The sequence below is a fragment of the Akebia trifoliata genome, chromosome 2, assembly GCF_017979445.1.
Source record: "Akebia trifoliata isolate Shusen 1 chromosome 2, ASM1797944v1, whole genome shotgun sequence".
In the NCBI taxonomy this organism is placed as follows: Eukaryota; Viridiplantae; Streptophyta; class Magnoliopsida; order Ranunculales; family Lardizabalaceae; genus Akebia; species Akebia trifoliata.
In genome coordinates, this window is record NC_141376.1 from 10085721 (window position 1) to 10113208 (window position 27488).

A 27488-nucleotide genomic window follows, 5' to 3' on the forward strand; every position below is an offset into this window, starting at 1 on the left:
TATTATCTAACTTTGGCACATACTATATCACTGCACTCTAGGTTGAAGTTATCGATCTAGAAACTGTGTCCCATTCCTACAAATTAGGAATGATGTTTGTGTGGCAAGTTTTGGTTGGTAATTAAAACACATTGACTCCTAAACAATTCGTTCTATATAAGACGCACAACTCTATGTATTTTAAACTCCAATCAAAATGTGCCATGTAGACACCACATGTTGCTATATGAACGGGTCACCTTTCTAAATGCTCTTCACTGATCAAATCAAATGCATCCTGATCTTTAGAAAATGATTTGGTGTATCCATTACAATGCATCATAACTAATACTCTAACCAATAACACTTAAATTTATTGACTTCCAATACTATTAGAACATAAACTTTGGATTTCCACTGAATTAGCCAAGAAGTGAGTGTGTTTGCCAAAGATGATGATCGATGATGAATCGATATCTAGCATCATCTTTGGCAAGTCGTTCCATAGCAGTATTCACATAGTCCATCGATATAACCTCTACATTGGCAGTTATATTCTGTTTCCCTGCAAAATCTAACATCTCTTGCACCTCCGTCATCCCCCCACCGACACTCCCTGCTATGATCTTCCTCCCTACCAAATCATAATCAGCATTTTAATTATAGGTCAGGATTGCTTGACTCCTAAGAATGACTCATGAAAAAAACACATGATCCCAACCCTTTAAATGCAAAATCTAGTGGTTGAGATTCATCCTTGGGATAAGTATCTCCGAGATTTGTGTTAAAGGGTTGAGATCATGTGTTTTTTTTCATGAGTCATTATTCGGAGTCAACGGATCCCAACCCTTTAATTATTAGTGAAGACAGCACCAAAATATCAATGCCATGGGGTAGTAGTGTTCATAAGTGTTCAACCATACAATATTTCTCATTGCAACCCAAAGATAATTATTACAACCCACCCATCATCAAAGGCATGGTGGGTAGATCTAGTGGCTTATTTGCAACACCAACCTTAACCAACTTCCCACGAGTCTTCAATTGACTGATCAATGGAAGGAGAGGGTGAACGGCAGAGATCATGTCGATTATGCCCTCCAAAGTGCCCATTGCAGCCTAAGAAATTATTAATACTAATAGCGTTAGAAAAGGCAAATGCAATTCACATTTCAAACATCAATTAAAAAATTGTAATATTTAACAAGATAAGGCTAGATTGATCTTCATTTCACAATTTCGAAAAAGCTAATATTCGACAGCTCAAGGTGTCAAAATTTTCATTAACGAAACCATCAAATTAGAAAGGATGGGAGAAATTAGATGACCCTAGAGTTGTCAAATTTGGGGAACATCAAAATTTCAACAGCATTGGGCCATCGAAATTTAATTTATAAAATTCATGGGCCCAACCGTTGAATTTTCCAAATTTCCACATGGTACCACTTCAACAAATATGGAAATTAGGAACGGTTTATACCCGTTCCTAATAAAGAATGAAACCTTTTACGGACCGTCTCTAATTGAGGCGTCGTTAGTGAGTTTAAACGGGGTCTAGATTTCTGGATTTGGAACTGTTAATAACCGTTCCAGATCGCTGAATTTGGAACGGCTTAAAAACGTTCCAAATCTGAAAGCACTAACAATCTAAAAAACACCTTAGACATCGAATTAAAATCCGATGTCTATAAAATTGATGTTCTAAGTTTGAGATTTTAGACATTAGTTACAAACCGATATCTAAACGTTTTTTCAAAAATTTAATTAAAATTTTTTTTTTCTCCGCGCCTATTAACCACAGTCAAAATAGGCAGAAATAGCGAGCATTGAGGTTCTCTATCACATTCATTTATAGAAAAAAAGAGTTACAATTAGTAATAATTTATAAAATTACTAAATACTTCACCATTGAAATTATAAAATGTCGTATACTACTAGAAACAAACCGCAATTGTCCCTCATTTAGAGATCCACTGTCACTAGAACTACCATTCCCAAGTACTTCACCATTGGTTAGCAATAGAATTGTTTGTCCCTTACGCCCATAACCAGATCTACTCATTGGAAAACGTTTGGGATTGGAAACTTTAAGAAAAGAAAGCACGACAACAATGTCAGAAGAAAACCTAAAACACCATGAAATTACAGTAACTATAAAGCCAATGTCACTTATCAAGATTAGTAAGTATTATTAACAAGACCATTTAACGATAGATGTTTTCCACCATAAAATTAGCTTGTATGTTAGAAATCTCCATTATTACCAAAATCACATTAAAATATGAAATAAAACCTCAAGAAACTAAACGACTATTAAAATTTCATGAATAAAAAGACAAGGTAGCTGCTACTTCATACCGAATATGCAGCAACTTGTAAATAGAAAATCTTTCTGCATTAAAACCCATCAAAGTGGGTTGCCTTTAAAATAGAAAATACATCTCCAAGTACATCCATCTTGGAATACCCCTTAAAAGAAGACCAATAAAGCTAATCAAAGTGAACAATGGTGTATTTAACTTTATTCATTAGGTTTAAATATAATATTTAACACACCCCATACAGCTACCACGTCTGCACACTTGCATATCTACTCATTTATTAATATTTGACAGAGATTTCTTTTGCTAATGACAAGGGTCCCCCACAAACTTACTACTTCAAGCCAATATAGATAAATATAATTAAATCGTGGGGTCCAAACAACTAATCTTCTCTAGTTTTACAGAGTGGAGTTTTATAATATAACTTTGCTAGGGATACACAATAGGATAAAGACTATATGGGGTTACCTTCATAATGAGGTGCCAAACTTCAATGGGCCAAAGATGCAGAAGCTACAGCCCATTCTTGTAGATAGGATTCCGACACCCTTTCATCACCAACAAATGCCAACCTTGATCTTTCACCATCACTGGTAAAAACCAATCTTACCTTTTTGGGAAAGTCGAAGATCGAAGCTGGTTTTTCTACCCTCTTGCTGATCCAATTAGATCCACTTTGTGCACATGGATCAAAATAGTCCAAAGCCTATAAAAAGTAACAGAACCACATGTAGATAAAAATAATAAAAAGAAGTAAATTCCTGGTGGATCTACTAAAAAATAGGTTATTATCTTGCTTATCGAAAAATTAGCTTTAGCATTCTTTCCCTTCCCCCTGGATGGACGACTTCCAGTTTTACAGTAAAGGTACACCTCTTTCAATGACCTAAATTAGTGGCCTTCAATCGGATCATAATAAAACTGCACAATATTATAAACATTTCCTAAGCTTTTTAACCATGTTAGCCTTTTTTTTTTTTTTCCATTTATACATTGCAAGTCCCTCAATCAATAGAAGTTTAGATATAAAAATGCATTCAATAAATCATTACATACTTTCTGTATGAATACTTTTTGCAATAGTTTCCGTTATTATTATTATGCCCATACAAGTCAATCATTACTCGAAATAATATTTTAACCATCAACTACATGTGGCTTGATACCTATTTGAGTGCATAGGCAACCTTTTCAAGGTGTAACCTAGATTTATAATAAAGATAATTTCGTATTATAGGTAAACATGTCTTGGCACTCATACGATATGAATGTTTTTCATTCCTAACGAAAAATTGCAGATACATGTGACTTGACGCCATAGTAAACCTCAAAGTTTTACTAGGACTATAGGAAGTGAACTTCGAGACAACTCATTTTTCATTGCCCTCACATGCACAAAGATCCTTTTCACATATTCAAACTTTTCCATTGCGAGGAAGGTGGTCCCATTGTGAGTATGTGTTGACATATTCAAGAAAGGTGGTTCCTCCCTCGTTAAACTAAACTAGGAGGTGGCTTATGCAATTGCACATGTATCGAAAGCGCCTATTTGTAATTTAAAATATTTATTAAAGGGTATTTTATTATGTAGTAAAAGATACTTTTTGTGATGGGGTTAGAAGTTTTGGAATGGGCTGATTTTTGGTGAGGGTGATCTCCTCACCATTGAGATCATCCTCACCAAAAATCAGCCCATTCCAAAACTTCTAACCCATGTAGGACAAAGCATGTTAGGCAAATTGTTGGGTGTTGAACGGAACCCTATATATATATATATATAGGGAAATGTTCGGCACCCTACAATTTGCCCTACGTTTTGCCCAACATGTTTTGTCCTACATAGGTTAGAAGTTTTGGTAGACATAGAAAACTTATTGGAGGCAGGTGAAGTGTCACACCTTCATAGTTGCCCATTTTAACTAGGCTGTTGCATCTACAAAGCCATTCATTTACCTTCCACTATATATGTATCATGGTTTTAAAACTCGTCAAGTTGATTTGAATGCGATTTATTTTGGTACAAACTTTCTGAACAAATAATTATAATATGATATGTGCACTAATTGTCGATATTAATAATCATGAATAAACAACATTTTTTGGATGTGGATTGTTAGATGATGAAACAATTGAGGCAATTATTTAGTTGTTTAATTCTTTCTTGGAAGCGATTAGAGGAAAAAAATCAAAGACTATATTTTCAGATCAAACTATAATGATCGCAAATGCTATTAATGTTGTATTCCCAGAAACGCATCATATATAATGTCTATGGCACATTTATCAAAATGTAGCAAAACATTTGTCCAAAGCATTCACTGATTTCAAATCACTCACGCAACGATTCAAGAAATACATATATGATCCAGAAACAATTGAAGAATTTGAAGAAAATCGGGACATGTTGCTTGAAGATTATGGGTTGAGAGAAAATGAGTGGTTACAAGGGTTGTGTAAGTTACGTAAAAAATGGGCTCAAGTATATACTCGTGATCATTTTTGTGCGGGTATGACTACAACACAGAGAAGTGAGATCTTCAACAAATTTTTGAAGGATTATTTTTCTAGTACTGTCCTTCTTCGGGAATTTGTAGATCAATACTCAAAAGTCATGGCTAGTCAAAGGGAGAAAGAAAGGGAAATAGAAAATAAGTCATGACAAATAACACCTATTTTATTTTTCAATTGGTTTGTAGAGCGTGAAGCATCCAAAATATATACAAAGAAGATGTTCTACTACTTTCAAGAAGAGTACAAACGAATTATTAATCATCTTTTGAAATTAGAAGAAAATGATGGGACAATCCAAATATATAGTGTCATAGAGATGGATGGTTGGAAGAGGGTACGTACACTTAGATATAACCAATCAGAGCAATCTGTATTATGCAGTTGCAGAAAATTTGAATTCCATGTAATCCTATGCTCTCATGCGATAAAACTATTTCGTGACTTAAATTTTAAAAATCTACCCTCCCAATATTATTTGAAGATATGGACCATTGTTGCTACAAATGAAGTGGTTTTTGACTCCTATAGGGATGCAATTTTAAGCAACATTAATCCTACATCGACAACTCGTTATAATGAATTATCACATATTTCACAGAGAATTGTGGCAAATAGTGCAAAGTCAAATGCAATAACTACTTTTGCTAAATCATTGTTGTCAGAAGTAGATGCGAAAATATGGAGATTTTCAATTTCTAAAGAAGAATTGGTGATGACATCTGAGAAAGACACTTATGATGATCATGTTAATTCAATATTAAGCTTTAATGAGGATGTTCAACTACGAGATTCAAAAATCAAACGAGGTCGATATCATCATAAAATTAGAATTAAAAATTCTTTGGAAACTAAAACACCTAAAAAGAGGGCCCCATATAAACAAACATGTTAGTCGTTATATGTATTAAAATGGAATACATTTCAATAATCTTTTACTTATATATTCTTACTAATAACATAATAATTTTATGCAGGTGAAAATAGTGGAAATGTTACCAAAATACAAAACATGAGTGGATCATTAAACATGCATAAAGCTAGCTAAGTTATAATTTACTTTGATTAATGTTATAAAATACTTTTAATAATTGAGTAAAATATAATATGTAAATTTATTCATTCTTATACATGAGTCATTTGGATTGGCACAACAATCATTGTATAATCAATACCTAAGTCAATTACCTCCATGGTCAGGAATGTACCCACAATATAGTTACATAGGGTATACAGAACAAAGAAATAATCAATTATTTCCAAATGGTATTTACGTGTCTCAACCGGTATGTAATTTACATGTCTTGACATTTTTTTTAACTTAATGAAAATCATCATTTACTTGTATGCATCAATCATTTTATAGGTACCTTCAACACAAACTCATGAATCTCAAAGACCGGTTCGAAGATTAGATTTTCCAGATTCATCATCATAGTGGGTATGATTTTTACCAATTAAATAATGTTTAATACAAGATCATTGATTGTATTATTAGACTTGTAAAATTGATGTCTTTTCTTCATTGACTTTAACATGAATCTGTGTTTGTAGTTAAAAGAAAACGAAGAACCAACCTATGGAGGACTTGTACCAAGACATAGAAATATTTTTGCAAGGATTTAAAGTCATGAAGATTGCTTAGAAGACATTTTGATCCTTTTTTTTTTTTTCTTTCTGTGAATGACATTATTTCTTCAAACGTTATTTTAGTTTATGATATAGGTAAGAGGATAAAAAATGTTACGAAGTTACATCATATATATTGGAAACAAATATTATTAATTCATGTTATGTTTGGTCAATTGATTCATGATTTTGGCCTTTATGTGAAGGGTAACTAACATATTGAAATGATATCCTTAACCACTACCCAATTATGAGTCTTGGTGTTTGAAAAAAAGAAATTCTAAAATAAAAATCATTTTTCACCTTTGAATTTCAATTTTAAGTTTGGGAGTTATGAGAAATTTTGATACACACAATGATTTTCAAAATGTTACCTCAAACTCAAAATATATATATTTTTTTAAATATTATTATTATGAGTTTTGGATGTAGCTTATTGGACTGTTAATGTGGTAATTCATTTTAGTAAAACGACCCTTAGTAAGTATTAAATCTTACTATGTTAGTAAGAAAAGTATATCCCATTTTCTATTGAAATCATATTTTTCAAAACAAAATCACCGTGTTTGGAGGTAATTGTAATATGTTAATAGTTGGAGTAGTTGAAGAAAAAAAAAGAGTGACCTTAATAAAGTATCCCACAAAATCCTCCTGAGTGGTCATATTTGGTCACCAAAAAGTGCGTCAACAAAATCGCACTCTCATTCTTGGGTGATGGACAAGAAGCCCAAGTTCAAACCAAGCGAATAAACTAATTAACATAGGTTTGACCGTTGAACGAGTAGAAAGTCACAATAAACACATGTGACGATTTTAAAAGTGTCCGACTAACCTTACTAAGTTAGTAAGGATTTCACTTTCACTAAGGGTCCTTGGATTTACCTTGCTGGCATCAAAAAACATGATCTGATGCTTCATGATTGTAGAGAATAAAATTATATGAATTTTGAATATTTTTTTTTGTTCAAATAGTTATTTTTCATGGTTGAATTTCAATTCTAAGTTTTTGAGTAATATAGATGTCAGTGGCAAAACCTTAGATCTCAAAAGAAATTATTTTTTAAAATTTCTATTTATTTTTTTATCTGAATTTTTCAAAGAAACTTAGAGGGCTGTGATGTTGGATTGCAGATGTGGAAATCCATTTGAGCAAAACGACCCTTAGTAAACCTTACAATCTTATTAAGTTAGTAAGGGAAATGTTTCTCTTAGAAAAGTCTGAATTCCATTTCAATATATTTAAACTTTTGAATTTCTCCTCCCCAATCCCAATTTTACTATAAATACCACCACTCTCACTCAAAGTTCTCCACCACACCATCTCTCTCTCTCTGTATGCGCGCTTGAAACCAAAATGACGAAATCACCAGAAGAGGAACACCCACAGAAGGTGTTTGGATGGGAAGCGAGAGATACGTCTGGTGTCCTCTCTCCTTCAAATTCTCAAGAAGGTATACTTAGTTACTTTCACTAATAAATCTCTTCATCTGTTTTTTTTTTTTCTTTTTCATCTCTTACTCTTTAGAGTTCTTCCTTCTTTTTCTTCTTAAAAAAAAAATGTAGTTGTGATTCTGTACTGGCCGATCCTTTATTAATTGTGTTGATTGATGATTTCTAAGGGCTGGATTGAGCATTTTTTTCTCATCAAATACTTGAAATTGTAGTAATTTTTCCATGGTTTTTGATTGTTCACTTCCGGTTACCAGCGTTTAAAAGTCATCAATCAGTGTAGGTGCGCCAAGAACCTTCAGTTTATAGGTCTGTGGGCTATATCAACATCAATATTTGGTATGAAATGTATGATCAAACACAAGAAAATAGGAAGGACAAGTGTTATCTCTCTGTGCCAAAAGAACTTTTGTAAGCTATATATTACTAATAATTAATATATCTATACTCTAGACATTAAATTTTTGACATAATTTTATGAAATATTTTCACTTATATAAGACATAACAAAATATTTGATTTGTAGTCTGTTATGTATATATATGTCAGTAGAAATCAATGTATATTTTGCAAAATATATTTTGTTGATCAATGTATCCTACTGAAGTATACTTTATTTTAATTTTTGAAAAAAAAATAAAATACCAGTTCTAAAATATATGTTGTTCACTGTATTCCAGGATTCCAATACGAAATTAACCCCAACTGGTTCTTTTCGTTCCAATTCGATTCAATTCACTATTCAATCTAGTACCAATGAATTTTGTAACATAGATTTTAATAAAATACTCTCATTATTTCCATCATCACTTCTATTATATTTCGATCATTTCATGAATATAATATTAATTTACACATTTGGTAAAATATTTTTACCAAAAACTTTTTTATTAATATGTTTGATCAAAATTTTAATACCTTATATCATCCTAGACATTTTCCACTAAGAATGAATTTACTGACCTCTATCAATATGTTTGCAGGGCCAATGGCGACATCACCATGAAGATACTTTATTGTGGAATCTGCCATTCAGACCTTCACTCCATTAAGAATGAATGGGCAACTGCGCTTGAAGGCATCGAACAGTTCTCAAGCAGTTCCCTCTTACCTATGGTCCCTGGGTACTCCATCTTTTCCATTTCATTATCATTATTATCATCATAGCCATTTGCTTGGGGTCATGGTTCAAAGTTCCTCTAGTTTCAGAATGTTTCTACATCGAGACATGTAAGTTTCCAAAACTAGAATGAAACATTGACCCCAAAACATTCAATGTTTCGAAAATATTTCATCAATTTATCCCTAAATGTCTAGGAATTTTTCAGTTGAGACGATTTCAGATTTTCTCTTAACCAAAACATTACTTAGAGAAGTACTTTACCTATTGAAATCATCTTAACACTAAAACCATAACCTTTTTGCGTGTATAGGCATGAGATTGTTGGTGTAGTGACAGAGGTAGGGTGCAATGTAGCAAAATTCAAAGTGGGAAATAAGGTGGGCGTGGGATGCATGATTGGATCATGTCGCTCATGTGACAGGTGTGTTCACGATTTAGAAAACTATTGCCCTAAATTAATACTCACCTACAATGGAAATTACTATGATGGAAGTAAAACCTATGGTTGATATTCAGAGAAGATTGTTGTGGATGAGCATTTTGTTGTCCAAATCCCAGAAAATGTGCCCCTAGATGCGGTTGCACCGCTATTGTGCGGTGGTATTACAGTTTTACAGCCCCATGAAATATTTTGGACTGAGCGATCCTGATAAACATTTGGGTGTAGAGGGGCTTGGTCATCTGGCTGTGAAGTTTGCCAAGGCTTTTGGGATGAAAGTTACAGTGATCAGCACTTCTATTAACAAGAAGAAGGAAGCAATTGAACGACTTGGTGCTGATTCATTCTTGGTTAGTGGTGATCCAGAAGAGATGCAGGTAAATGAATGGATGTTGTATATGTCACATATTGTTGATGGATATCAGGGCCAATTTAGAACCAATCTATAGCATACATACTCGATATTTGACCCAATGTGCTTGGAATCGTAGGATTAGCTACATACGTAGTGCATTTCATGTTTTAATTAAGGCTGTCAATGGGCAAGTTTGAGCTAAGCTTGGATGAGTCCTAATCCAACCCTATATCATGTGGACTATATCTTAGACCAGGCCTAAATCCGAAATACCGAAGTGGGTTAAGCCCTGGCCCTAACTGGTTGGGACGAATTACCACTGCTTAGCTTTTCAATTTGTCTATAATCAAAATTTTTTTTTTCGATAATGTAGGGTATCCCACGTCCCTACGACTGCATGCTTTGGCCCCACAAAAGTTTCCCAACGTTAACACAACATGATAAATTAAGTGGCCACCCAGTTTTGAACACACAACCAGAACCTTTCGAAGTTGTTTAAAGTCATTTGATGTTACTTTTTATCAAAATAGGGATCAAATCTCCTTCCAAGTTAAAAAACTGTTATAGATGAGGAAAATTTTGGTGTTTTATGATATGCTTTAATTATTTTTGTTATATACAAAAATTATATATCAAATTATGTATAATATACATATATAAAATATAATTGTGGGTTAGGTCAGGCTGGGGTAGCTAGTCCTAGTTCTAACGCTAATATTATTGATATCTCAGGCTGCAATGGGCATGATGGATGGTATTATCGACACAGTCTCTGCTGTTCATCTGCTCCTTCCATTAATCGGACTATTGAAGACACATGGAAAGCTGGTTATGTTGGGTGCTCCGGATAAGCCGCTAGAGCTACCTATTTTCCCTTTGCTTATGGGTAAGTTTTCATAATTACGATCATTATCATCAATTTGTCATCAGTAACTTGTAACTAGAAAGACTATTCAATCCATAATTAGTATCTGGATATCAGAATAAGCTTGGTCGTGGTTTCACTAACAACGAAAATGTTGATTTGTTTGATAGGGAGGAAGATAGTGGCAGGTAGTGGCATTGGTGGGATGAAAGAGACACAGGAGATGATAAATTTTGCAGGGAAACACAATATAACAGCAGATATAGAGGTTATATCAATGGACTACGTGAATACAGCTATGGAGCGACTTGCCAAAGGTGATGTTAAATACAGATTCGTCATTGATGTGGCAAATACACTTAATTCGGAGGCACTTTGATGGAAATTGATAGTCTAAGATGTTGTTGAAAGTGAGTTATAAATTCAAGTTCTATTGATCTGGCTGGTTTGGTTTGGTTTGGTTGGGTTCCAAAAGATCAGAGTTTCTTATTTAGTATTCTATTTGTAGCAATGCATTTATGCATAATGAGATGTATGTATCTTGTGCAATGATATAGTGGTGCAAACTCTTTATGAAGATTGTCTTAATTAAATTGTATTCAAACATGAACTCTAACATGATTTTAGATAAAGAATTGCATTGATTTAAATAAAGATTGTACACCTGCAATCCATTTCCTCCAAGGACACTATTTTTTTTTCTTTCTTTTTCAATCCATACCAGCATTTTAGGTGGACAATTGATGATTTTAGGGCACCTGACCTACTCTTCCTGAGTAGCTTATTAAGGCTCAGCTTGCCTCCATAAGATAATGTGATCATCACTAATGTTGCAATAGGAGATGAGTGGAGCATTCATATATGCTTAAAGTAATCGTCAAGGAATCAAAGTTATTTTGCTCAAAGATAAATTGGTTGCAACCAGTAGGCTCAAACCAAGTAGCTAGGGACTTCCTTTTACTCGTGGATGGAATTCGACATCTATGAAAGTATGATTTTTCAAAAATGTCCATTAAAATTGATATGAATCAAACCAATTTATAGTATGGCTCACACTGGATTCATAAAATCAAGCGAATCACAAACCCACTCACTTTATTTTGATGGAGTTCGATGAAAAAAACTTTTTTTAATTTGTTTGATGAATCAAATCAATTTATTATTGTTTTTTTCAATGTTTATATTTATAATTTGGATTATTATATTAATTTGGTTTTATATAACTTAGAAAATTTTAACATTATAATTGTACTTTTAACTAATATACATGAATTATAAATGTGCACAAGCGAACCTAAGCGAAACAAGAAACCGATTATTGATGAACTAGAAAACATAGGTCACAACATGAAAATTGTAGAACACCATCACCCACTTAAGCTAATAAAAAACTAGTAGATTATTCATTTAAATTATATCAAATGTCTTCAAGCTGGTGTTCATGATATATTAAGTTTGGTAACAATGGAGTATTATTCTACTCTAATATTGCTTCCTTCTCTTCTTCAAGAGAAGCAGGTTCCCTGCCACAAGATAGCGTTTTTTGAATCTTTTCAAGGAAGTTGAGCATTATTTCCAAGCCCTTCTCATCTGAAATTAAAAAAAAAAAAAAAATGAAGAAAATTAATTCTCTATTATATTCGGCCTCACTTGTAAATAAATGCAAAAAAAAAAAAAAAAAAAATGTGGAAGATTTTTAATTACCAAGTCTGGGTACTGTGTGGCCCTTGGGGTGATGGATCACTGAAGGGTTGACAAATGATTCCAACAGAACAGTCCCATGTGGCTTCAAGAAGTCTGTCTCACCTGAAACCCAAAAAAAAAAAAACATAAACATGGTTTAACATATCAATATGATCCCATTGACCTAATATTGACATTACTTTGTTTTAATATTGTACCTTAAATGTTAATAAAAATATTTTAACTGTAAAAAATTAATTATAATAAGAACAATTAAAAAATGCCCTTCTTAACTCACTTGTACGGCAAAAACATCTTTCAACACTCACTCTAATAGTGCAAATTTGATGCCAAGGCTTTGCATAATACCAGTTAGTGCAAAGCCACCCTGAAGTCACTGCAGGCTTCAGGTGTTATTTTTTCCCAACACGAGTCTGTCGCCTGGGGAGAATGCTACAGAGGATCCACATCCCATTTTAACTATTCACTATTAGCATATAAAAGAAAATCAGTGTAGGGGCTGATGGAGTGAATTTTTGCTCTGTGCCTTTTGCCATTCCAAACACGTGGGTTCATGTCATTAGTGCATCCCATATTTCTGTGAGCAAAACAAATTTAAATTTCGGGACTGGCATAGTGCACATGCACATCGTGACTTCCCATGACACTAGCTATATGAGGCCTTCCTATCAAACTCGGTCCCCTTTCCGTAGTCCGTAGTCTATGATAAGGACATCCTTCCTTCGAAATAAATACTAAGATCATTCTTGTTTGTCCCGCAAAAAGTCATAAACAAAAATTTTTACAATGATTTGCAGAATACAATTGCTTGAATGTAAACATTTTTGTGGGCCCCATCGTAAACAACTGTGACCTTTCACAAAAAATCATCCAAAAACACCGTAAAATTTTGTGTTGCAAAAAACCACCACAAGACTCAACATTTTTATCTTACTCTTTTCTACGCAATCTAAGAGCAATCCAAGCTCACCTCTCTCTTTCTCTCCAACCCTCTGTCTCTCTCCTACCCCAACGCTGATCAACGAACTGAACAGCCCTCTACCTTAATTTAAATCCTATTAGATTTGAAGTTTCCAAGTTGGAATAGATTGAATTTAAGGTCTCCATTCACAGTTCCAGATGGGAGATTTTGGAATTGATGATTTGATCATTTAGGGGTCGCATTATTTTTGGAGAATGAGAGTTCACTCATTAACAAAAGCTTGCCTCTATGATTCTTGATTAAAGCACGCAAGCCATTAGAGCAAACAACAGAGAATTACATATCTTGAGGGAATAAAAAACTGTATGTATAATATATAACTGTTAGCCCCCTAACCCATGAGCACGGAAGGGCTGCGTGTCAGAGGCTATAGTTCAGCCAGCAACACTTCGAGTTGGCTAACTCGATCTCGAACCGCCTCAATTGCGCTACCACCAGCCATTAACCGTGCTCTGATACCAGATTGTCACGGGCAAGAACAGTAATTAAAATAAGAAAAATTTTAACCTGTAACATTGTCCCCGTGACAATAACCATGGTAAAATAAAGTGACATCAGTTGCAGAAGAGTGTGCCACATGGCATTTTGGAGGTGGCCTGATCAAACTTTTTAAGAGACCATGTCAACAATTGATTTGCTCTTTTGCTGGGCTTATATGAATGGGATATTTATGAAAAACTGATCAACTTTTGATGAATCTATGATTCTGACTCACTGTTCATAGTAATAGTAATTACTCAAACGTGAACTATAACGAATTCGAAGGTTTTTAAAGTGACTTCTCTTCGTTCTGAATTTTTTTTCACGAAAACATGATCATTCGCGTTTTGGTAATTAAAATGAAAAGTGGCCGGAATCATAAATAACTCATTTTCAACTCACGAAATAGTAATTCATCCCATATTTTTGTTTTGTTTTGGCAGGTCACACATACCAACCACCCTAGCACGTGTTACCAAATAAATATAGTCACTTGTTAAGTGGAGGGGCCTACAGAACTTCGAAGGTGTGACATGAGGAGCATACCCAATCGCTCATACCATCTCAACTAATCCTTGATGGAATGATTCACCCTATATTAATAACTTACTTAGTTAACAATTAAGGTGCCACTTAGCTAAGTGGTAAGGCTTGAGGAGAGTTGATCTCATGACCTAAGGTTCAAATCCCCCTTAACCATTAGTCTCTTACTTGCTTAGCTTAAAAAAAAAAAAAAAGAACCCTTAGTTAGTTGACACATTACATATCAACCCACCAATATAGATTATATTAAATATAGGCTCATTTGCTCATGTTAAAAGTCTGTTGGTATTTGATTTTTACTAATGACAATGATAGATTTGAGATTTGAGATTTATTTTATTTTATTTATTAATTTAGCTTTTTGGTTTGTTCAAATTGGTAATCATCTTTCAAATGTTAATCCCATATGAAAATGACTATTGGTTTGTAGTTTTATAATTAGATGTAACCAAATGTCAATTTCTTTTAATTTTAAATTATATTTTATAAGAAAAAATAGAGATTTTCAAAGAAAATATAAAATTGCCCTTTTTTGTTTGTTTGTGTTTTCAGAATAACCAAACAAGTGTGAAATTTTGCATTGAACAGAGCCAAGCACTTTAATCATAAAATTACGTAAAATTCAGTAAATGCAAAACTATGTAAATACAAACTTTTGCATTTTACAGTGTTTTTTGATGCAAACAAGCAGGGCCTAAAGGTGCATGTATTTGTGGATCTTCTTTGACACTTTGTGGGAAGTTTTTATTGGTAAATTTAGGGTAAACTTACTTGCAAATAGCCTAAGATCTTCGTCAAACTTCCACCCAATAAATACAAATTAAAAAAATAAAAATAAATGGGTTTAAGAATTAAAACCTGTTTCAATATAGATTTTTATTAAGAATCAAAATTTTCAGGGAATGTCATCTCATCTCAGTTATTAGTGAACACTAGAATTTTTAATTTTTATGAAAGACAAACAAATAGGTATGTTTGGTTGATTGTTTATGACTATAAAATTCTGAAACAAAGTAACATAGCAAAAATTCCGATCCTGTACTACAAAGTATAGGATAACTAACTCACTCCAGCATTCTTCACATGCCATATTGCTCAATTGATGGACATTTAAACCAAAGTGTCTGCCATAAGTCAGTAAAGGAGACCTGAAGTTCTATAATTCCCCAATTGCTTGGAGTACCGGATGAATACTCATCCAACCATCATAATTTAATTAATATAACAAGAATGCCCCAGTCAAGATAAGAAATTACGAGAAAAATACCTAAAAAGTGGAGAGAAGGGCACGTAATCCGAGATGAGTAAGCTTTTTCAGCCACGTCAGGTAACCTAAATTTTGCTCCTCCAATAATTATGATAAATTTTATTTTGGGGACCTTTGTGAGTGCTACACCCTGAAATTAAAAACAGACAAATAAATCTCAAAAAAAGAAAAAAAAAGGAGAAAAATCGCATAAAAGGGCTCCAAAAATCCCACAATTTACATACAGTACCCTTTCTTGTAGACCAGGCAAAGCCGCCGAGAGAATCGCCCCCTAAAATTTTCGTGAACATCGACAGAACAGAACAAAAAATGTGGGAAAATAATAAAAAAAAAATAATATAAAACACATAAATTAAAAATTAAAATAATGAGAAAAAATAAACCTGAGAGAAACCAAGGAGACCATCGAAGGGACCATGCGTTAACATGTAATCTTCAATGTAAGCCAGACATTCATCGAACTTCCTATACTCCGTAAATTTCTGAAGAACAACAATAGAAGATAATATTGATATAAAATTGGGATTAAAGAATGAGAGAGTGAGAGATAGAGAGATTCTAACTTCATTGAATTGGAACCATTCATAGTAAGGAGGATCAAAGATTCCTTCTACATCGGATTTCCCTTCAGCCAAAATAGGGGCATCAACGAACACGAGATCTAACTTTTCAAGAATCGATTCTGGCCACTTTCCAACCTGTTTTTTGAGGATTTCACCACTAGTTCTGAATCCATGGAGACAGAGAAATCTGGGTTTCTTCTCATCTTCCCTTTGGTTTCCCATTTTCCCCTAAATTTCTCCACTTAAGTTGGAGGAGTCTCACTTCTGTATTTAAAGAGGGAAAGAAATACCCTCTCGCTTTCCTCACGCGTTGTCTGCGGTGCAGCATTAGACACGATTTTCAGGTTTATATAAAGGACCCTTTTTTTATTATTTAAATTTTGTCAAACAATGTTTGACATTCACAGCAAAACAAACGGTTGAGATATGTGTGAAAGAAGTCGGTAAAGTATTATCCCATCTCAACCGTTCACTTGATATCGAGTCTCAGACGTTGTTTGGCTCTCATGTTTCACAACTCTCACGATTCACAGAATCATGACTCATGATTCACTAGTCTCAGACGTCGTTTGCTCTCATGGTTCACAGAATCATGACTCATGATTCGTTTCCAACGTGTTTGTAATGGATTTTTCTAACCTCAAACGACGTTTGGGGCTTTTTCTTGAAACACTGGTTGAGTAACAATTTTATACGGATCAGTAGAATTTCTAACTTCTTGGGATTTCCTTAGAATATTCTCTCATCTCAACTGTTAATTTGGTCGTTGGGTCCAATGGATTATCAAATTAGCAATAAAAAAAACACAGCCTTCTAGATTTCATGGAAAAACTCATATTCAACATATTTTTTTTGTATAACTTTTTGAGTTGGACGGTAGATGTTGAAAATGGATGGCTACCGAGCTCTCAAATTTAATATTAAAATTTAACCGTGAAAATTAAATATTTTTTTCTGATTTTTTTAAAGATCATAGATTTTTTTCCTTCATAACCTATGGAATCAGATCATGTTTTTGGATGTCACAGAGTGATGTGTTTAGAAATCCACTCTAAAGTATGTTAAACAACAAATTAACCTCATAAATTTGAATTTTGTGAGGTGGATCCTACTCCAGGTTTTTTGATAACAAACTTTATATAGTGAGGTTTGGTTGGTAATAAATTTCATAAAGTAAGATTCCTTAAGAGTTATCTCCAAGGAAGTATTTGTAATAAAAGTGCAACAATACGTTTGTCAGATAAATCTCTTGTTATTATAGGCCACAATTTTTTGTTGGAGTCGTGGTGGAGGTACCTCAAGATTGTACCTCATTTCTCACATCCTGACGTGAAAGTGTGTGATAATCATAGATGCTATTTGATGCTTCTTCAAAAATATTTCCCGGCTAGTGTTTATGTTTTGAAATCACATGAACCTTAGGCCCACTTAATCATGTTGTGTGGCCCACCCTTGATGTCTCTACACATTGATTTTAGCCTAATTTTGAGGGAGCACAATTATTTCTTGATGGCTTCTTTTTATTATACCAAGATTCAATTGTTGTGGTTTTAATTATTCAATTAATTGCATTCTTAGCCATCTAAGGGTTGGTGAGATGGCCAAGACCATACCTCATGATGCAGAGGTCTTGAGTTTGAATTCCCCTTTTAAGTGTTACTCTCAAGGTTTTAACCTAAAATTTACTTGGTGCATGAGAGGGAGGGGGCTACCTGTGCCTGAAGGATTAGTCCACGTGTTATGAGAAACTCAAATACCTTGATTTCAAAAAAAAAAAAAAATTCCATTTATTTTAAATGGATTGAAATAGAAGAGAAAAAGTTCCTGATTACTATTATAATATCAAATGGTTAGGATTATTCAACATGGTTTTAAAACTCGTCCGAGACTGAGACATATCATCCGAGTTAACTCAGTATCGGAACTGAATGACATCATCTCACAAGTCACTTTTTTGATCGAGATTTAATATCTCACATTTAATTTTTTGATTTTTTGAACAAGACGTCTCAAACGTATCGGAAAACTTGTCCGAGATGACTCGATATCCGGCCTGGACGAGACAAGAGGCGAAACCGAGTTTTAAAACCATGTTATTCAATCGAGCTGATTTTTTGTCAAGTCTCATATACGGTGGGGAAGTGCCTCCACTGTAAATCCACCTGGCTGCCCATATGTCACTTCCTTGTTCTTTGATCCGTGCTGGAGAGACCTCAAGATTGTATCTCATATCGCACTTTCCTGACGTGGAAATGCATCTATGGTTCCTACACACTTCCACACAGGAAATTGCGATGTGAGATACAATCTTGAGGTCACTTCAGCATTATTCTTATTCTTTTCTTCTTTGTTAGTTTTTCATTTGATCAATGATCCTCTTCTTTTATTTCCCGCATTTCCAATTTCCAATTTCCCTCAAGAAGAGCTCTTGATAGCAGCATTAAGAGGAGTGCGATGATTATGAAGAGTGTCATATGGTTGTAAATAAAGATGAAAGTCTATGTAGATGACAACTTTTGATGAAATGCCCATTGGGCATGATCTGTGCAAGAACTACAATGTGTAACAAAGGTTAATGGGATGGGGGACCGAGTGTCAACACTTTGGGCCAGAATGATTAGGAAGTTCGAGTTAGATCAAACAATGATATGTTCTGATACCATGATAAAGAATTGATTTTATTGATGATTGGATTGACTTGAAATGAATCTTAATAGGATTTTTATAGAGTAAATTGTGGAATTCATTGATCTAAATATTACATATGTCCAATTTATTGCACAATGTGATGAATGTTTCATCCCTTAGTGCTTGTATACAGGCATTTCCTTACTCAAGAAAATTCTTAGGACCTTTATTTATGATTTGATCTTCAATTAGATGGGAATTAATCCAGTCAACCACTGAAGATGTCACAGCGAGTGATAAAAAGTAGGCATAGTCAATAATGAAAATCCATGGGTCAATTACTGATGCATTCCTATGATACGAAGAAGATCTCTATGATAATGAAAAAAAATACATGATACGAGGAAATTGCCAAATCAAGGCAATGAGAAAGAAACCCCTGTAAATAAATTTTGGATGCGAAATGTGAAGAACTTCATTTTTTTTATCATTTCGAGAATGATCATTTGCTTATTATCTAACTTTGGCATCATAGGCTCTTTGGCACACACTATATCACTGCACTCTAGGTTGAAGTTATTGATCTAGAAACCGTGTCCCATTCCTACAAATTAGGAATGATGTTTGTGTGGCAAGTTTTGGTTGGTATTTAAAACACATTGACTTCTAAACAATTCGTTCTATATATGACGCACAACTCTATGTATTTTAAACTCTAACCAAAACATGCCATGTAGACACCAAATGTTGCTATATGAACGGGTCACCTTTCTAAATGCTCTTCTCTGATCAAATCAAATACATCCTGATCTTTAGAAAATGATTTGGTGCATCCATTACAATGCATCATAACTAATACTCTAACCAATAACACTTAAATTTATTGACTTCCAATACTATTAGAACATAAACTTTGGATTTCCACTGAATTAGCTAAGAAGTGAGTGTGTTTGCCAAAGATGATGATCGATGATGAATCAATATCTAGCATCATCTTTGGCAAGTCGTTCCATAGCAGTATTCACGTAGTCCATCGAGATTAGCTCTACATTGGCAGTTATATTCTGTTTCCCTGCAAAATCTAACATCTCTTGCACCTCCGTCATCCCCCGACCAACACTCCCTGCTATGATCTTCCTCCCTACCTAATCATAATCAGCATTTTAATTATGGGTCAGGATCGCTTGACTCCTAAGAGTGACTCATGAAAAAAGCACATGATCCCAACCCTCTAAATGCAAAATCTAGTGGTTGAGATTCATCCTTGGGATAAGTATCTCCGAGATTTGTGTTAAAGGGTTGAGATCATGTGTTTTTTTCATGAGTCATTATTTGGAGTCAACGGATCCCAACCCTCTAATTCTTAGTGAGGACAGCACCAAAATATCGATGCCATGGGGTAGTAGTGTTCATAAGTGTTCAACCATACAATATTTCTCATTGCAACCCAAAGATAATTATTACAACCCACCCATCATCAAAGGCCTGGTGGGTAGATCTAGTGGCTTATTTGCAACACCAACCTTAACCAACTTCCCGTGAGTCTTCAATTGACCGATCAATGAAAGGAGAGGGTGAACGGCAGAGATCATGTCGATAATACCATCCAAAGTGCCCATTGCAGCCTAAGAAATTATTAATACTAATAGCGTTAGAACAAGCAAATGCAATTCACATTTCAAACATCAATTAAAAAATTGTAATATTTAACAAGATAAGGCTAGATTGATCTTCATTTCACAACGTGGAAAAAGCTAATATCGACAGCTCAAGGTGTCAAAATTTTCATTATCGAATTATTATTATTATTTTTATGGGTGGAAACCATCAAATTAAAATGGATGGGAGAAATTAGATGACTCTAGAGTTGTCAAATTTGGGGAACATCAAAATTTCAACAGCATTGGGCCATCGAAATTCAATTTATAATATTCATGGGCTTTGATCCATTGCATTTTCAAAATTTCCAGTGTTTGTTTTTTAACATCTACAAAAACATCAATTTATTTATCTGCATCTCCGCTGGACCACAGCTGACAAAAAATGAGTCGGCACCAAGTCGTTCGATGGTGTCTTTCTTCTTCCTAGCAGAAGTGCTGATTACTGTAATCTTCATCCCAAAAGCCTGGGCAGACTTCACTGCAACACGACCAAGACCCACTAACACCCAAAGGCTAAGTCCAAAGAACTTCATTGGACTGTCGACTGTAGTCCCAGCACACAATAGCGGTAGTTTATCAGGGAAATGGCAAGCAAAGTGCTCATCCACAACAATCTTTTCAGAAAATCCACCATACATTATTGTGCCATCGTAGTAATTGGCATTGTGGGTGAATATACACATTTTGGGCAATAATACTCCAGGTCTTGAAAGCATTTGTCACATGAACTACAAGATCCGACCATGCTCCCCAAACCCGTTTTGTCTCCCACTATGAATTTTTGCACATTGCACCCTATGATTTCATGCATATACAAATACGTAACCAGGTGTTAGGGTTGGTTTTCATATCAATGTGATCACATTGGTATTAACTCATCTCTCACTAATAATTTCTCCAATCATCTAATCCAATTAGGGGAAGCAAGTTCAATACACCACTACAGGAAATTATTTCTACAACAACGAGTTGCAGCGACGACCACATATATAAACCGTCATTCTATCCATCTCTTAGTGATGGAAAAATGTGACTGTCACTGTATGGGTGTTTTTAAAATCACATTTTTAATTGAATCTCTTTTCCTCTTTCCACATTTGTTAAGAGTTACTTCAGAAATAAGGAAGAAGAGCTCATCCTCTCTCTCCTCTCACTCAAACCCTAACTCTTGATCGTGGTCTCGTGCTTGCGTATTCTCTTAAAACGTCACCTTCTTTAATCTCAGTATTTTAGGGAATCAAAACTCGTTCTACTTCTCTATTTTTTATACAAGTTTTGCAATTAAAACTTGGTCTCGTGGTTGCATATCTTTTACTTTTTCTTAGAAATGGAAACCCTAACGCGACGATTGCAACTTTCACAGAAGGAATCCTAAAGGAGACATGATGATTTGTTGTTGGAGCAACAAGATAGGATTCAAAGTATGATTCCTCATTGTAAGAGATCGTTTGGAGGTATAGTGTTGTGCTACGTGTGACAATTTTTGATGAATAATATGAAAGAGAAAAACAGGAAATAAATAAAAATAAACACACACATATTTAATGTGGTTCGGTGATGTGCCTATATCCACAAAAATGAGAAACTGAATTTTCACTATATATCAAATTTGGGTTACATCATAAGAATTTATAATAAATCCTAATCGTACAATAGATATTAGAAAATTCTAATAATACCCCTGTACCATACTGCGGGAGCATTGCCCCTACACCCCCAACTTACAAAATTCATCCCTGACAAACATATGTTTTTAGCAGATGTCGTCATTCACTTCGTTCCGTTCGAGTGAAGCGAAGAACACAAAACTCTCCTCTCTCCACTTCGGCATCTGCCTGTATTCTTTATATACGTGTCCACTCAATATGAGCCACATACATCAACATTTAGATTTGCTCATAATTGATTTAAATTTGTTTGAATTTGAATAATTTTATCTTAAGTTTATAAAATAGTGTTCAAATCTGTTAATTTTATTTAAATCTTCATTTTTTTTTTCGAGATTGAGATTTGTCTATACCCACATAATTTATGAGTGATCTATCTCAAGAGAAGTCATTCCATTAAGCAAGAATTTTGTTTAGAGAAAACTAATGTCGCTTGAAATTGAAGCTACGTTCTTCGAATTTAGAGTGAAAAAAAATAGGGAAAATTCTTTGATGGATCTTTATGCTCTATTTTTCTTCGATTGTGTTTTACTAGGGTGATTTGCAGAGAAATCGTTGAGTCTCTAATTTCTATGTTCTATTATTTCTATATTTGTCTAATCTAGGGCACAAGCGTACTTTATGGTTTAAAAGCATATCGATCTACTTCTTTCAAAGGGGAAAAAAGAGCATTTTGATCTGCTATACCTTCTCGTTCTTTATTTAGATCTACAACAATACTAGTATTTTTTTTTACTCAATTTCGTGTAGAAGTGACCCCAATTGAATACATTTTATTGATTCAAACACCTTTGATATTAATTGAAAAAAAATTACTCAATTCAGTGCCTCAATCCCTCAAGTTGTTGTTCTCCAGGTTTCAATCTCACCTTATAAAATATTAGTAACCAATTTCAATAATTCGTGCTCTTTGTTTTTGTTTTATTATATATCATTTTTAGGCACTTTAGGATTATTCATAGTACAAAAACCTTAGTTTAGGCTCATTTTTAGGTGTTGGATTCTTGCTTGTAATTGGTTGGTTTCCTCAAAATCTCATCGTTTCAAATTTCATTTTCAATCATATATTCTTTTGATTACAAGAAGATCAAGTGTGTAAAGCTTCATTAATTGTTAAAAACTTTTGTATAGTCTAACAGGCACAACATACTCTAGTGACATTTGTATTTAATTTAAATTTTCATAATTGCTTGAGTACCAATTGAAATAGTTTTTTAAGAGGAAATCTGGGCACTTTGTAAGCAAGTTCTCCCACTGTATCCCACATGTACAGCAATAGATGTGCACAATTGGTTATAAATCGACTAGTTTACTTTTTGCCCATTCCTTGAATAGGCCGTTTAGCGAAAATTATGCCAAGTGGGTAATCCTAGCCATTACAAAAATGAATTATTTATGATTTGTATTTATTAATCATCAAAGGAAGTGGCCTACCAATCATTCTTAGAAGCTAGATAATTCTTCTTAAAACATTTTCTTGCTTTCTGAATTTATGTAACACACACTAAGAGATTGAAGTATAGTAATAATAATGATAGGCACATAAAAAGTTGATCCATATGGAGTCTTGGACATTTAAAGAAATATTAAACCTTAATATTGTGATACACTAAATTGCCATGCTTTCTTTTTTGTCAAATATTCAACTTCCACTTTACATTTATAGTTATTAATCCTTTCTACTTCAACTCTTCAAGCAATTGCAGACATGCCTTTTTTTATCTTCCTCTGCGTTGCTGACAGTCTGGGTCTTGAAGAGGGCTGATAATGTCTATAGAAGGTATATAAATTTGTTGTTGATAAGGTCCCAATTATTCGATTTTGGGACTGTAATTCCACGAAGATTATCAACATTTAAATGTTAGTCCTTATAAATAATAACAAATTATACTAATTTTTCAAATTAATGAAAGTAATGAGACTTCTTACTAATTACAAGTAAATAAGGTACATTTGGAAGTCAACAAATCGTGTAACAAGCTTCATTACAATGTGCAAGCAAAAAGAGAGCCACCGACAAAATTTGATCGTGTTCCGCTGCCACGTCACCATACCGCTGTGGCCCCTTAGTGCTCCACGGTGATCTAGAGCCATCTTGCCTCGAGATTTGCACAAGATGTTTTAGATACTTGGATCGTTATAACTGAATGGTTCTTTCGAATCAAATCATCCGGAAAGTCGACCCAATAACCTAATTACGAATGTTATAAATTAGATGGTTGATTTCAAAGAAAGGGTCCCTCTTGACCCTCTTCTTCTCCTTAATTTCTCTGTATTTTTCTTAGTTTTTCTTTTAGAAAGAGTGTTTTGTAGTAGTGAGAGGATTAAGAGTTAATTGTATTAGTTTTTCCCCCATTAGTTCTTATTGTAATTCTTTGAAAAAGCCATCAAAAAAGAAATTAAGTTGCATCTCTGTTTTACATTCTCTTCTTCATCTACTATCTTCTTTTATTTTCTTATTGTTGCAATATGATCCTTGCAATGATCGGCTAGATCCTCTTTAGAGAGATCAAGGATGCCGGAGCAAGTTCATTCTATTAATGTTGTTTCAATTCTATATTTCTATGTTAAATGTTAAATCTGTGAATCTCTCTATGATAAGATCATCTAACTCATGCTTCTAATTCAAGCTTTGATGAGTGTTACTTAGATAAGTTCAATAACACTCATGCTTTGTGAAGAATGGAAGCATAAGTCGGATAATCTTGTCTAAGTCAGAGATCTTCATTGATATTCTTGGGTTACAATCAATGGTTACATCGAATCATCTTTCGATCCATGAGCATTGACATGCTACGTGGATGGAGTCATAATTAGAATGATTCAGCATTATGAATGACTTGCAATGGTGGACTTGAACACTCTAAGCCCTTTTTTTTCTAGTTTTAATCCCCCTTTTCTATTGGTGATTTCCATTTTCTAATTTGCTACAATTCTATTTTGTTTTAAAATCAATCTGTTTCTAACTTTGTTTTAGTTTTCAATTCGAATGAATCTTTGAATCCCAACTGTCCCTGTGGAACGAATTCGACTTACCCAAGTCCATATCTTAATCTCTATCTTTGCATTCTACATCAAGTTTTTACAACGACCAGTTATCCTTCAAGATAGCTATTTTATGAGTAGCTTTCATCTTTATTAAAAGTTTGGGGTAGTCATTTATTTTTGTTCATTGCATGTTAAGTCTTAAGATTCTTTACTATTGGTTTGTTAATATCGATTTTAGTAGTTTTGTTAAATTGATGTGTGAAAACAGAACATCTGTGAGATAAATTTATATTTTTAATGAAATGCTTAGTACCCTTGACTTGAGGTTGGTTGTTAAAAATGAAATGCTTAGCATCATTGTTTTCTGGGAAGGATAAAAAAATGAGGAGTTGTATCCTAATTCTCTGTACCAATATCCAAATATTTTGTGATGCTTACTCATTTTGTCAAAATTTTCTGCAGAATTATTGGAAATAAAAATAAATAAATTAAATAAAAAAAAAAACTGTTGGACATTAAGGTTAGGTGTATTTTGGTAATTTGGTCAATTTGTTTTAGTGATTTTTATCATGAAACTTCTTTTTGTCTGAATTCCTAAGTTTTTGGGATTATATTTTCCTAACGTAGCGTGGTTTCTACAGTTTTGTTAATTTGAGATACCTCATCCGGATTTCTGAAATATATCTAGCAGTAAATAAAGCATTGGAACAAACATTCATCATTGAGAACTGTTGCGATCGGGTTGACAAGTTGATTAATCAGGCAAGTGCAAAAATGAGGTGTCTATAGTATCCCACATGTATAGTAATAGATGTGCACAATTGGTTATAAATCGAGTAGTTTACTTTTTGCCCATTCCTTGAATAGGTCGTTCAACGAAAATTATGCCAAGTGCGTAATCCTAGCCATTACAAAAATGAATTATTTATGATTTGTATTTATTAATCATCAAAGGAAGTGGCCTACCAATCATTCTTAGAAGCTAGATAATTCTTCTTAAAACATTTTCTTGCTTTCTGAATTAATGTAACACACACTAAGAGCTTGAACTATAGTAATAATAATGATAGGCACATAAAAAGTTGATCCATATGGAGTCTTGGACATTTAAAGAAATATTAAGCCTTAATATTGAGATACACTAAATCGCCATGCTTTCTTTTTTGCCAAATATTCAACTTCCATTTTACATTTCTAGTTATTAATCCTTTCTATTTCAACTCTTCAGGCAATTGCAGACATGCCGTCTTTTATCTTCCTCTACGTTGCTGACGATCTGGGTTTGGGCCATGAAGAGGGCCGATAATGTCTAAAGAAGGTATATAAATTTGTTGTCCTTCAAGATAGTTATTTTATGAGTAGCTTTCATCTTTATTAAAAGTTTGAGGGAGTCATTTATTTTTGTTCATTGCATGTTAAGTCTTAAGATTCTTTACTATTGGTTTGTTAATATTGATTTTAGTAGTTTTGTTAAATTGATGTGTGGAAATAGAACATCTGTGAGAGAAATTTATATTTTAATGAAATGCTTAGTACCCTTGACTTGAGGTTGTTTGTTAAAAGTGAAATGCTTAGCATCATTGTTTTCTGGGAAGGATAAAAAAAATGAGGAGTTGTATCCTAATTCTCTGCACCAATATCCAAATCTTTTGTGATGCTTACTCATTTTGTCAATTTTCTGAAGAATTGTTGGAAATAAAAATAAATTAATTAAATAAAAAAAAACTGTTGGACATTATTAGCAGCAATTCTGGATAGATTATAAAGTTCTCCTCATTTCCAGGAAGAGCCTTTTTAAATGGTTGTGAAGACAGCAAGGCTTACTCTATTCTATTATGTTTTAGTTAGTTGTTTTGGTGACTGATCTTCTATTATCGTTGGTGTTTACAATCTAACTCTCTAATTAGATTTGCATTTTTCTATAGAAATTGATAAGGAAAAATCTCAAGATCAAAGGCAATGAGGGAGTCTCTGTTATGGTTGTGGTCATGGGATTCAAATCTTAATTATTTTTGTTTTCTCTTGCTAATTCCTCAACCCCTTCGATGACATTTCTTCATTGTGATGTTAGCCTAGAAGAAGATATCGATAACTTAATTGAATCGATAATTGCCCACTATGGCAAGCTCGAAACACAAGAGCATCATTGATTGCAATGTCAGGGGTCTGCACTAGGCATTAAGTACATAGCACGTGTGATGGTCCCTAGAGGAACTGGATTCATCGTCGTGGAAAGAACTGTTACATTATGGAGTTTCATTTTGGCAATAGAAGTTCCAGCCCCAACACCTATATCAAGCAAAAGACGAAGCACAGAGGAGGCACTCTTGGCAT

At 33.8% G+C, this 27488-nt stretch overlaps 3 protein-coding genes and 1 pseudogene across 3 annotated transcripts; 2 read left to right on the forward strand and 2 right to left on the reverse strand.

The window, feature by feature from the left end:
• The first annotated feature begins 7794 nt into the window (after nt 1-7794).
• LOC147409444 (putative mannitol dehydrogenase) lies at nt 7795-9521 on the forward strand. Its single transcript, XM_086417917.1, has 4 exons — nt 7795-7891; nt 8570-8597; nt 8873-9013; nt 9323-9521. The coding sequence occupies exons 1-4, from the start codon at nt 7795-7797 to the stop codon at nt 9519-9521; spliced, it is 465 nt and encodes a 154-aa protein (XP_086274043.1).
• Nucleotides 9522-9708: 187 nt separating this feature from the next.
• On the forward strand, nt 9709-11227 carry LOC147409445 (putative mannitol dehydrogenase). Its single transcript, XM_086459377.1, has 3 exons — nt 9709-9828; nt 10539-10692; nt 10842-11227. The coding sequence occupies exons 1-3, from the start codon at nt 9724-9726 to the stop codon at nt 11048-11050; spliced, it is 468 nt and encodes a 155-aa protein (XP_086315503.1). The 5' UTR covers nt 9709-9723; the 3' UTR covers nt 11051-11227.
• An 819-nt stretch (nt 11228-12046) lies between these two features.
• Nucleotides 12047-16531, reverse strand: LOC147409446 (dihydrofolate reductase-like). The gene is made up of 6 exons (XM_086429027.1): nt 16211-16531; nt 16031-16129; nt 15877-15918; nt 15648-15777; nt 12376-12477; nt 12047-12261 (listed from the first exon to the last, which is right to left on the reverse strand). The coding sequence occupies exons 1-6, from the start codon at nt 16430-16432 to the stop codon at nt 12149-12151; spliced, it is 708 nt and encodes a 235-aa protein (XP_086285153.1). The 5' UTR covers nt 16433-16531; the 3' UTR covers nt 12047-12148.
• A 3236-nt stretch (nt 16532-19767) lies between these two features.
• On the reverse strand, nt 19768-21310 carry LOC147409447 (putative mannitol dehydrogenase pseudogene; annotated as a pseudogene).
• Nucleotides 21311-27488: the final 6178 nt, after the last annotated feature.

What these genes read in the sequence shown, in the direction of transcription:
- LOC147409444 (XM_086417917.1), top strand. Translation starts at nt 7,795, where the DNA reads ATGACGAAATCACCAGAAGAGGAACACCCACAGAAGGTGTTTGGATGG. An exon ending in TCCTTCAAATTCTCAAGAAG is followed by an intron (nt 7,892 to 8,569) that starts GTATACTTAGTT and finishes ACTGTATTCCAG; the next exon opens with GATTCCAATACGAAATTAAC. An exon ending in CTCTTACCTATGGTCCCTGG is followed by an intron (nt 9,014 to 9,322) that starts GTACTCCATCTT and finishes TTGCGTGTATAG; the next exon opens with GCATGAGATTGTTGGTGTAG.
- LOC147409445 (XM_086459377.1), top strand. Translation starts at nt 9,724, where the DNA reads ATGAAAGTTACAGTGATCAGCACTTCTATTAACAAGAAGAAGGAAGCA. An exon ending in GTGATCCAGAAGAGATGCAG is followed by an intron (nt 9,829 to 10,538) that starts GTAAATGAATGG and finishes TTGATATCTCAG; the next exon opens with GCTGCAATGGGCATGATGGA. An exon ending in TATTTTCCCTTTGCTTATGG is followed by an intron (nt 10,693 to 10,841) that starts GTAAGTTTTCAT and finishes TTTGTTTGATAG; the next exon opens with GGAGGAAGATAGTGGCAGGT.
- LOC147409446 (XM_086429027.1), bottom strand. Translation starts at nt 16,432, where the DNA reads ATGGGAAACCAAAGGGAAGATGAGAAGAAACCCAGATTTCTCTGTCTC. An exon ending in TGCCTGGTCTACAAGAAAGG is followed by an intron (nt 15,778 to 15,876) that starts GTACTGTATGTA and finishes TTTTAATTTCAG; the next exon opens with GGTGTAGCACTCACAAAGGT. An exon ending in CCACACAGTACCCAGACTTG is followed by an intron (nt 12,262 to 12,375) that starts GTAATTAAAAAT and finishes TTTTAATTTCAG; the next exon opens with ATGAGAAGGGCTTGGAAATA.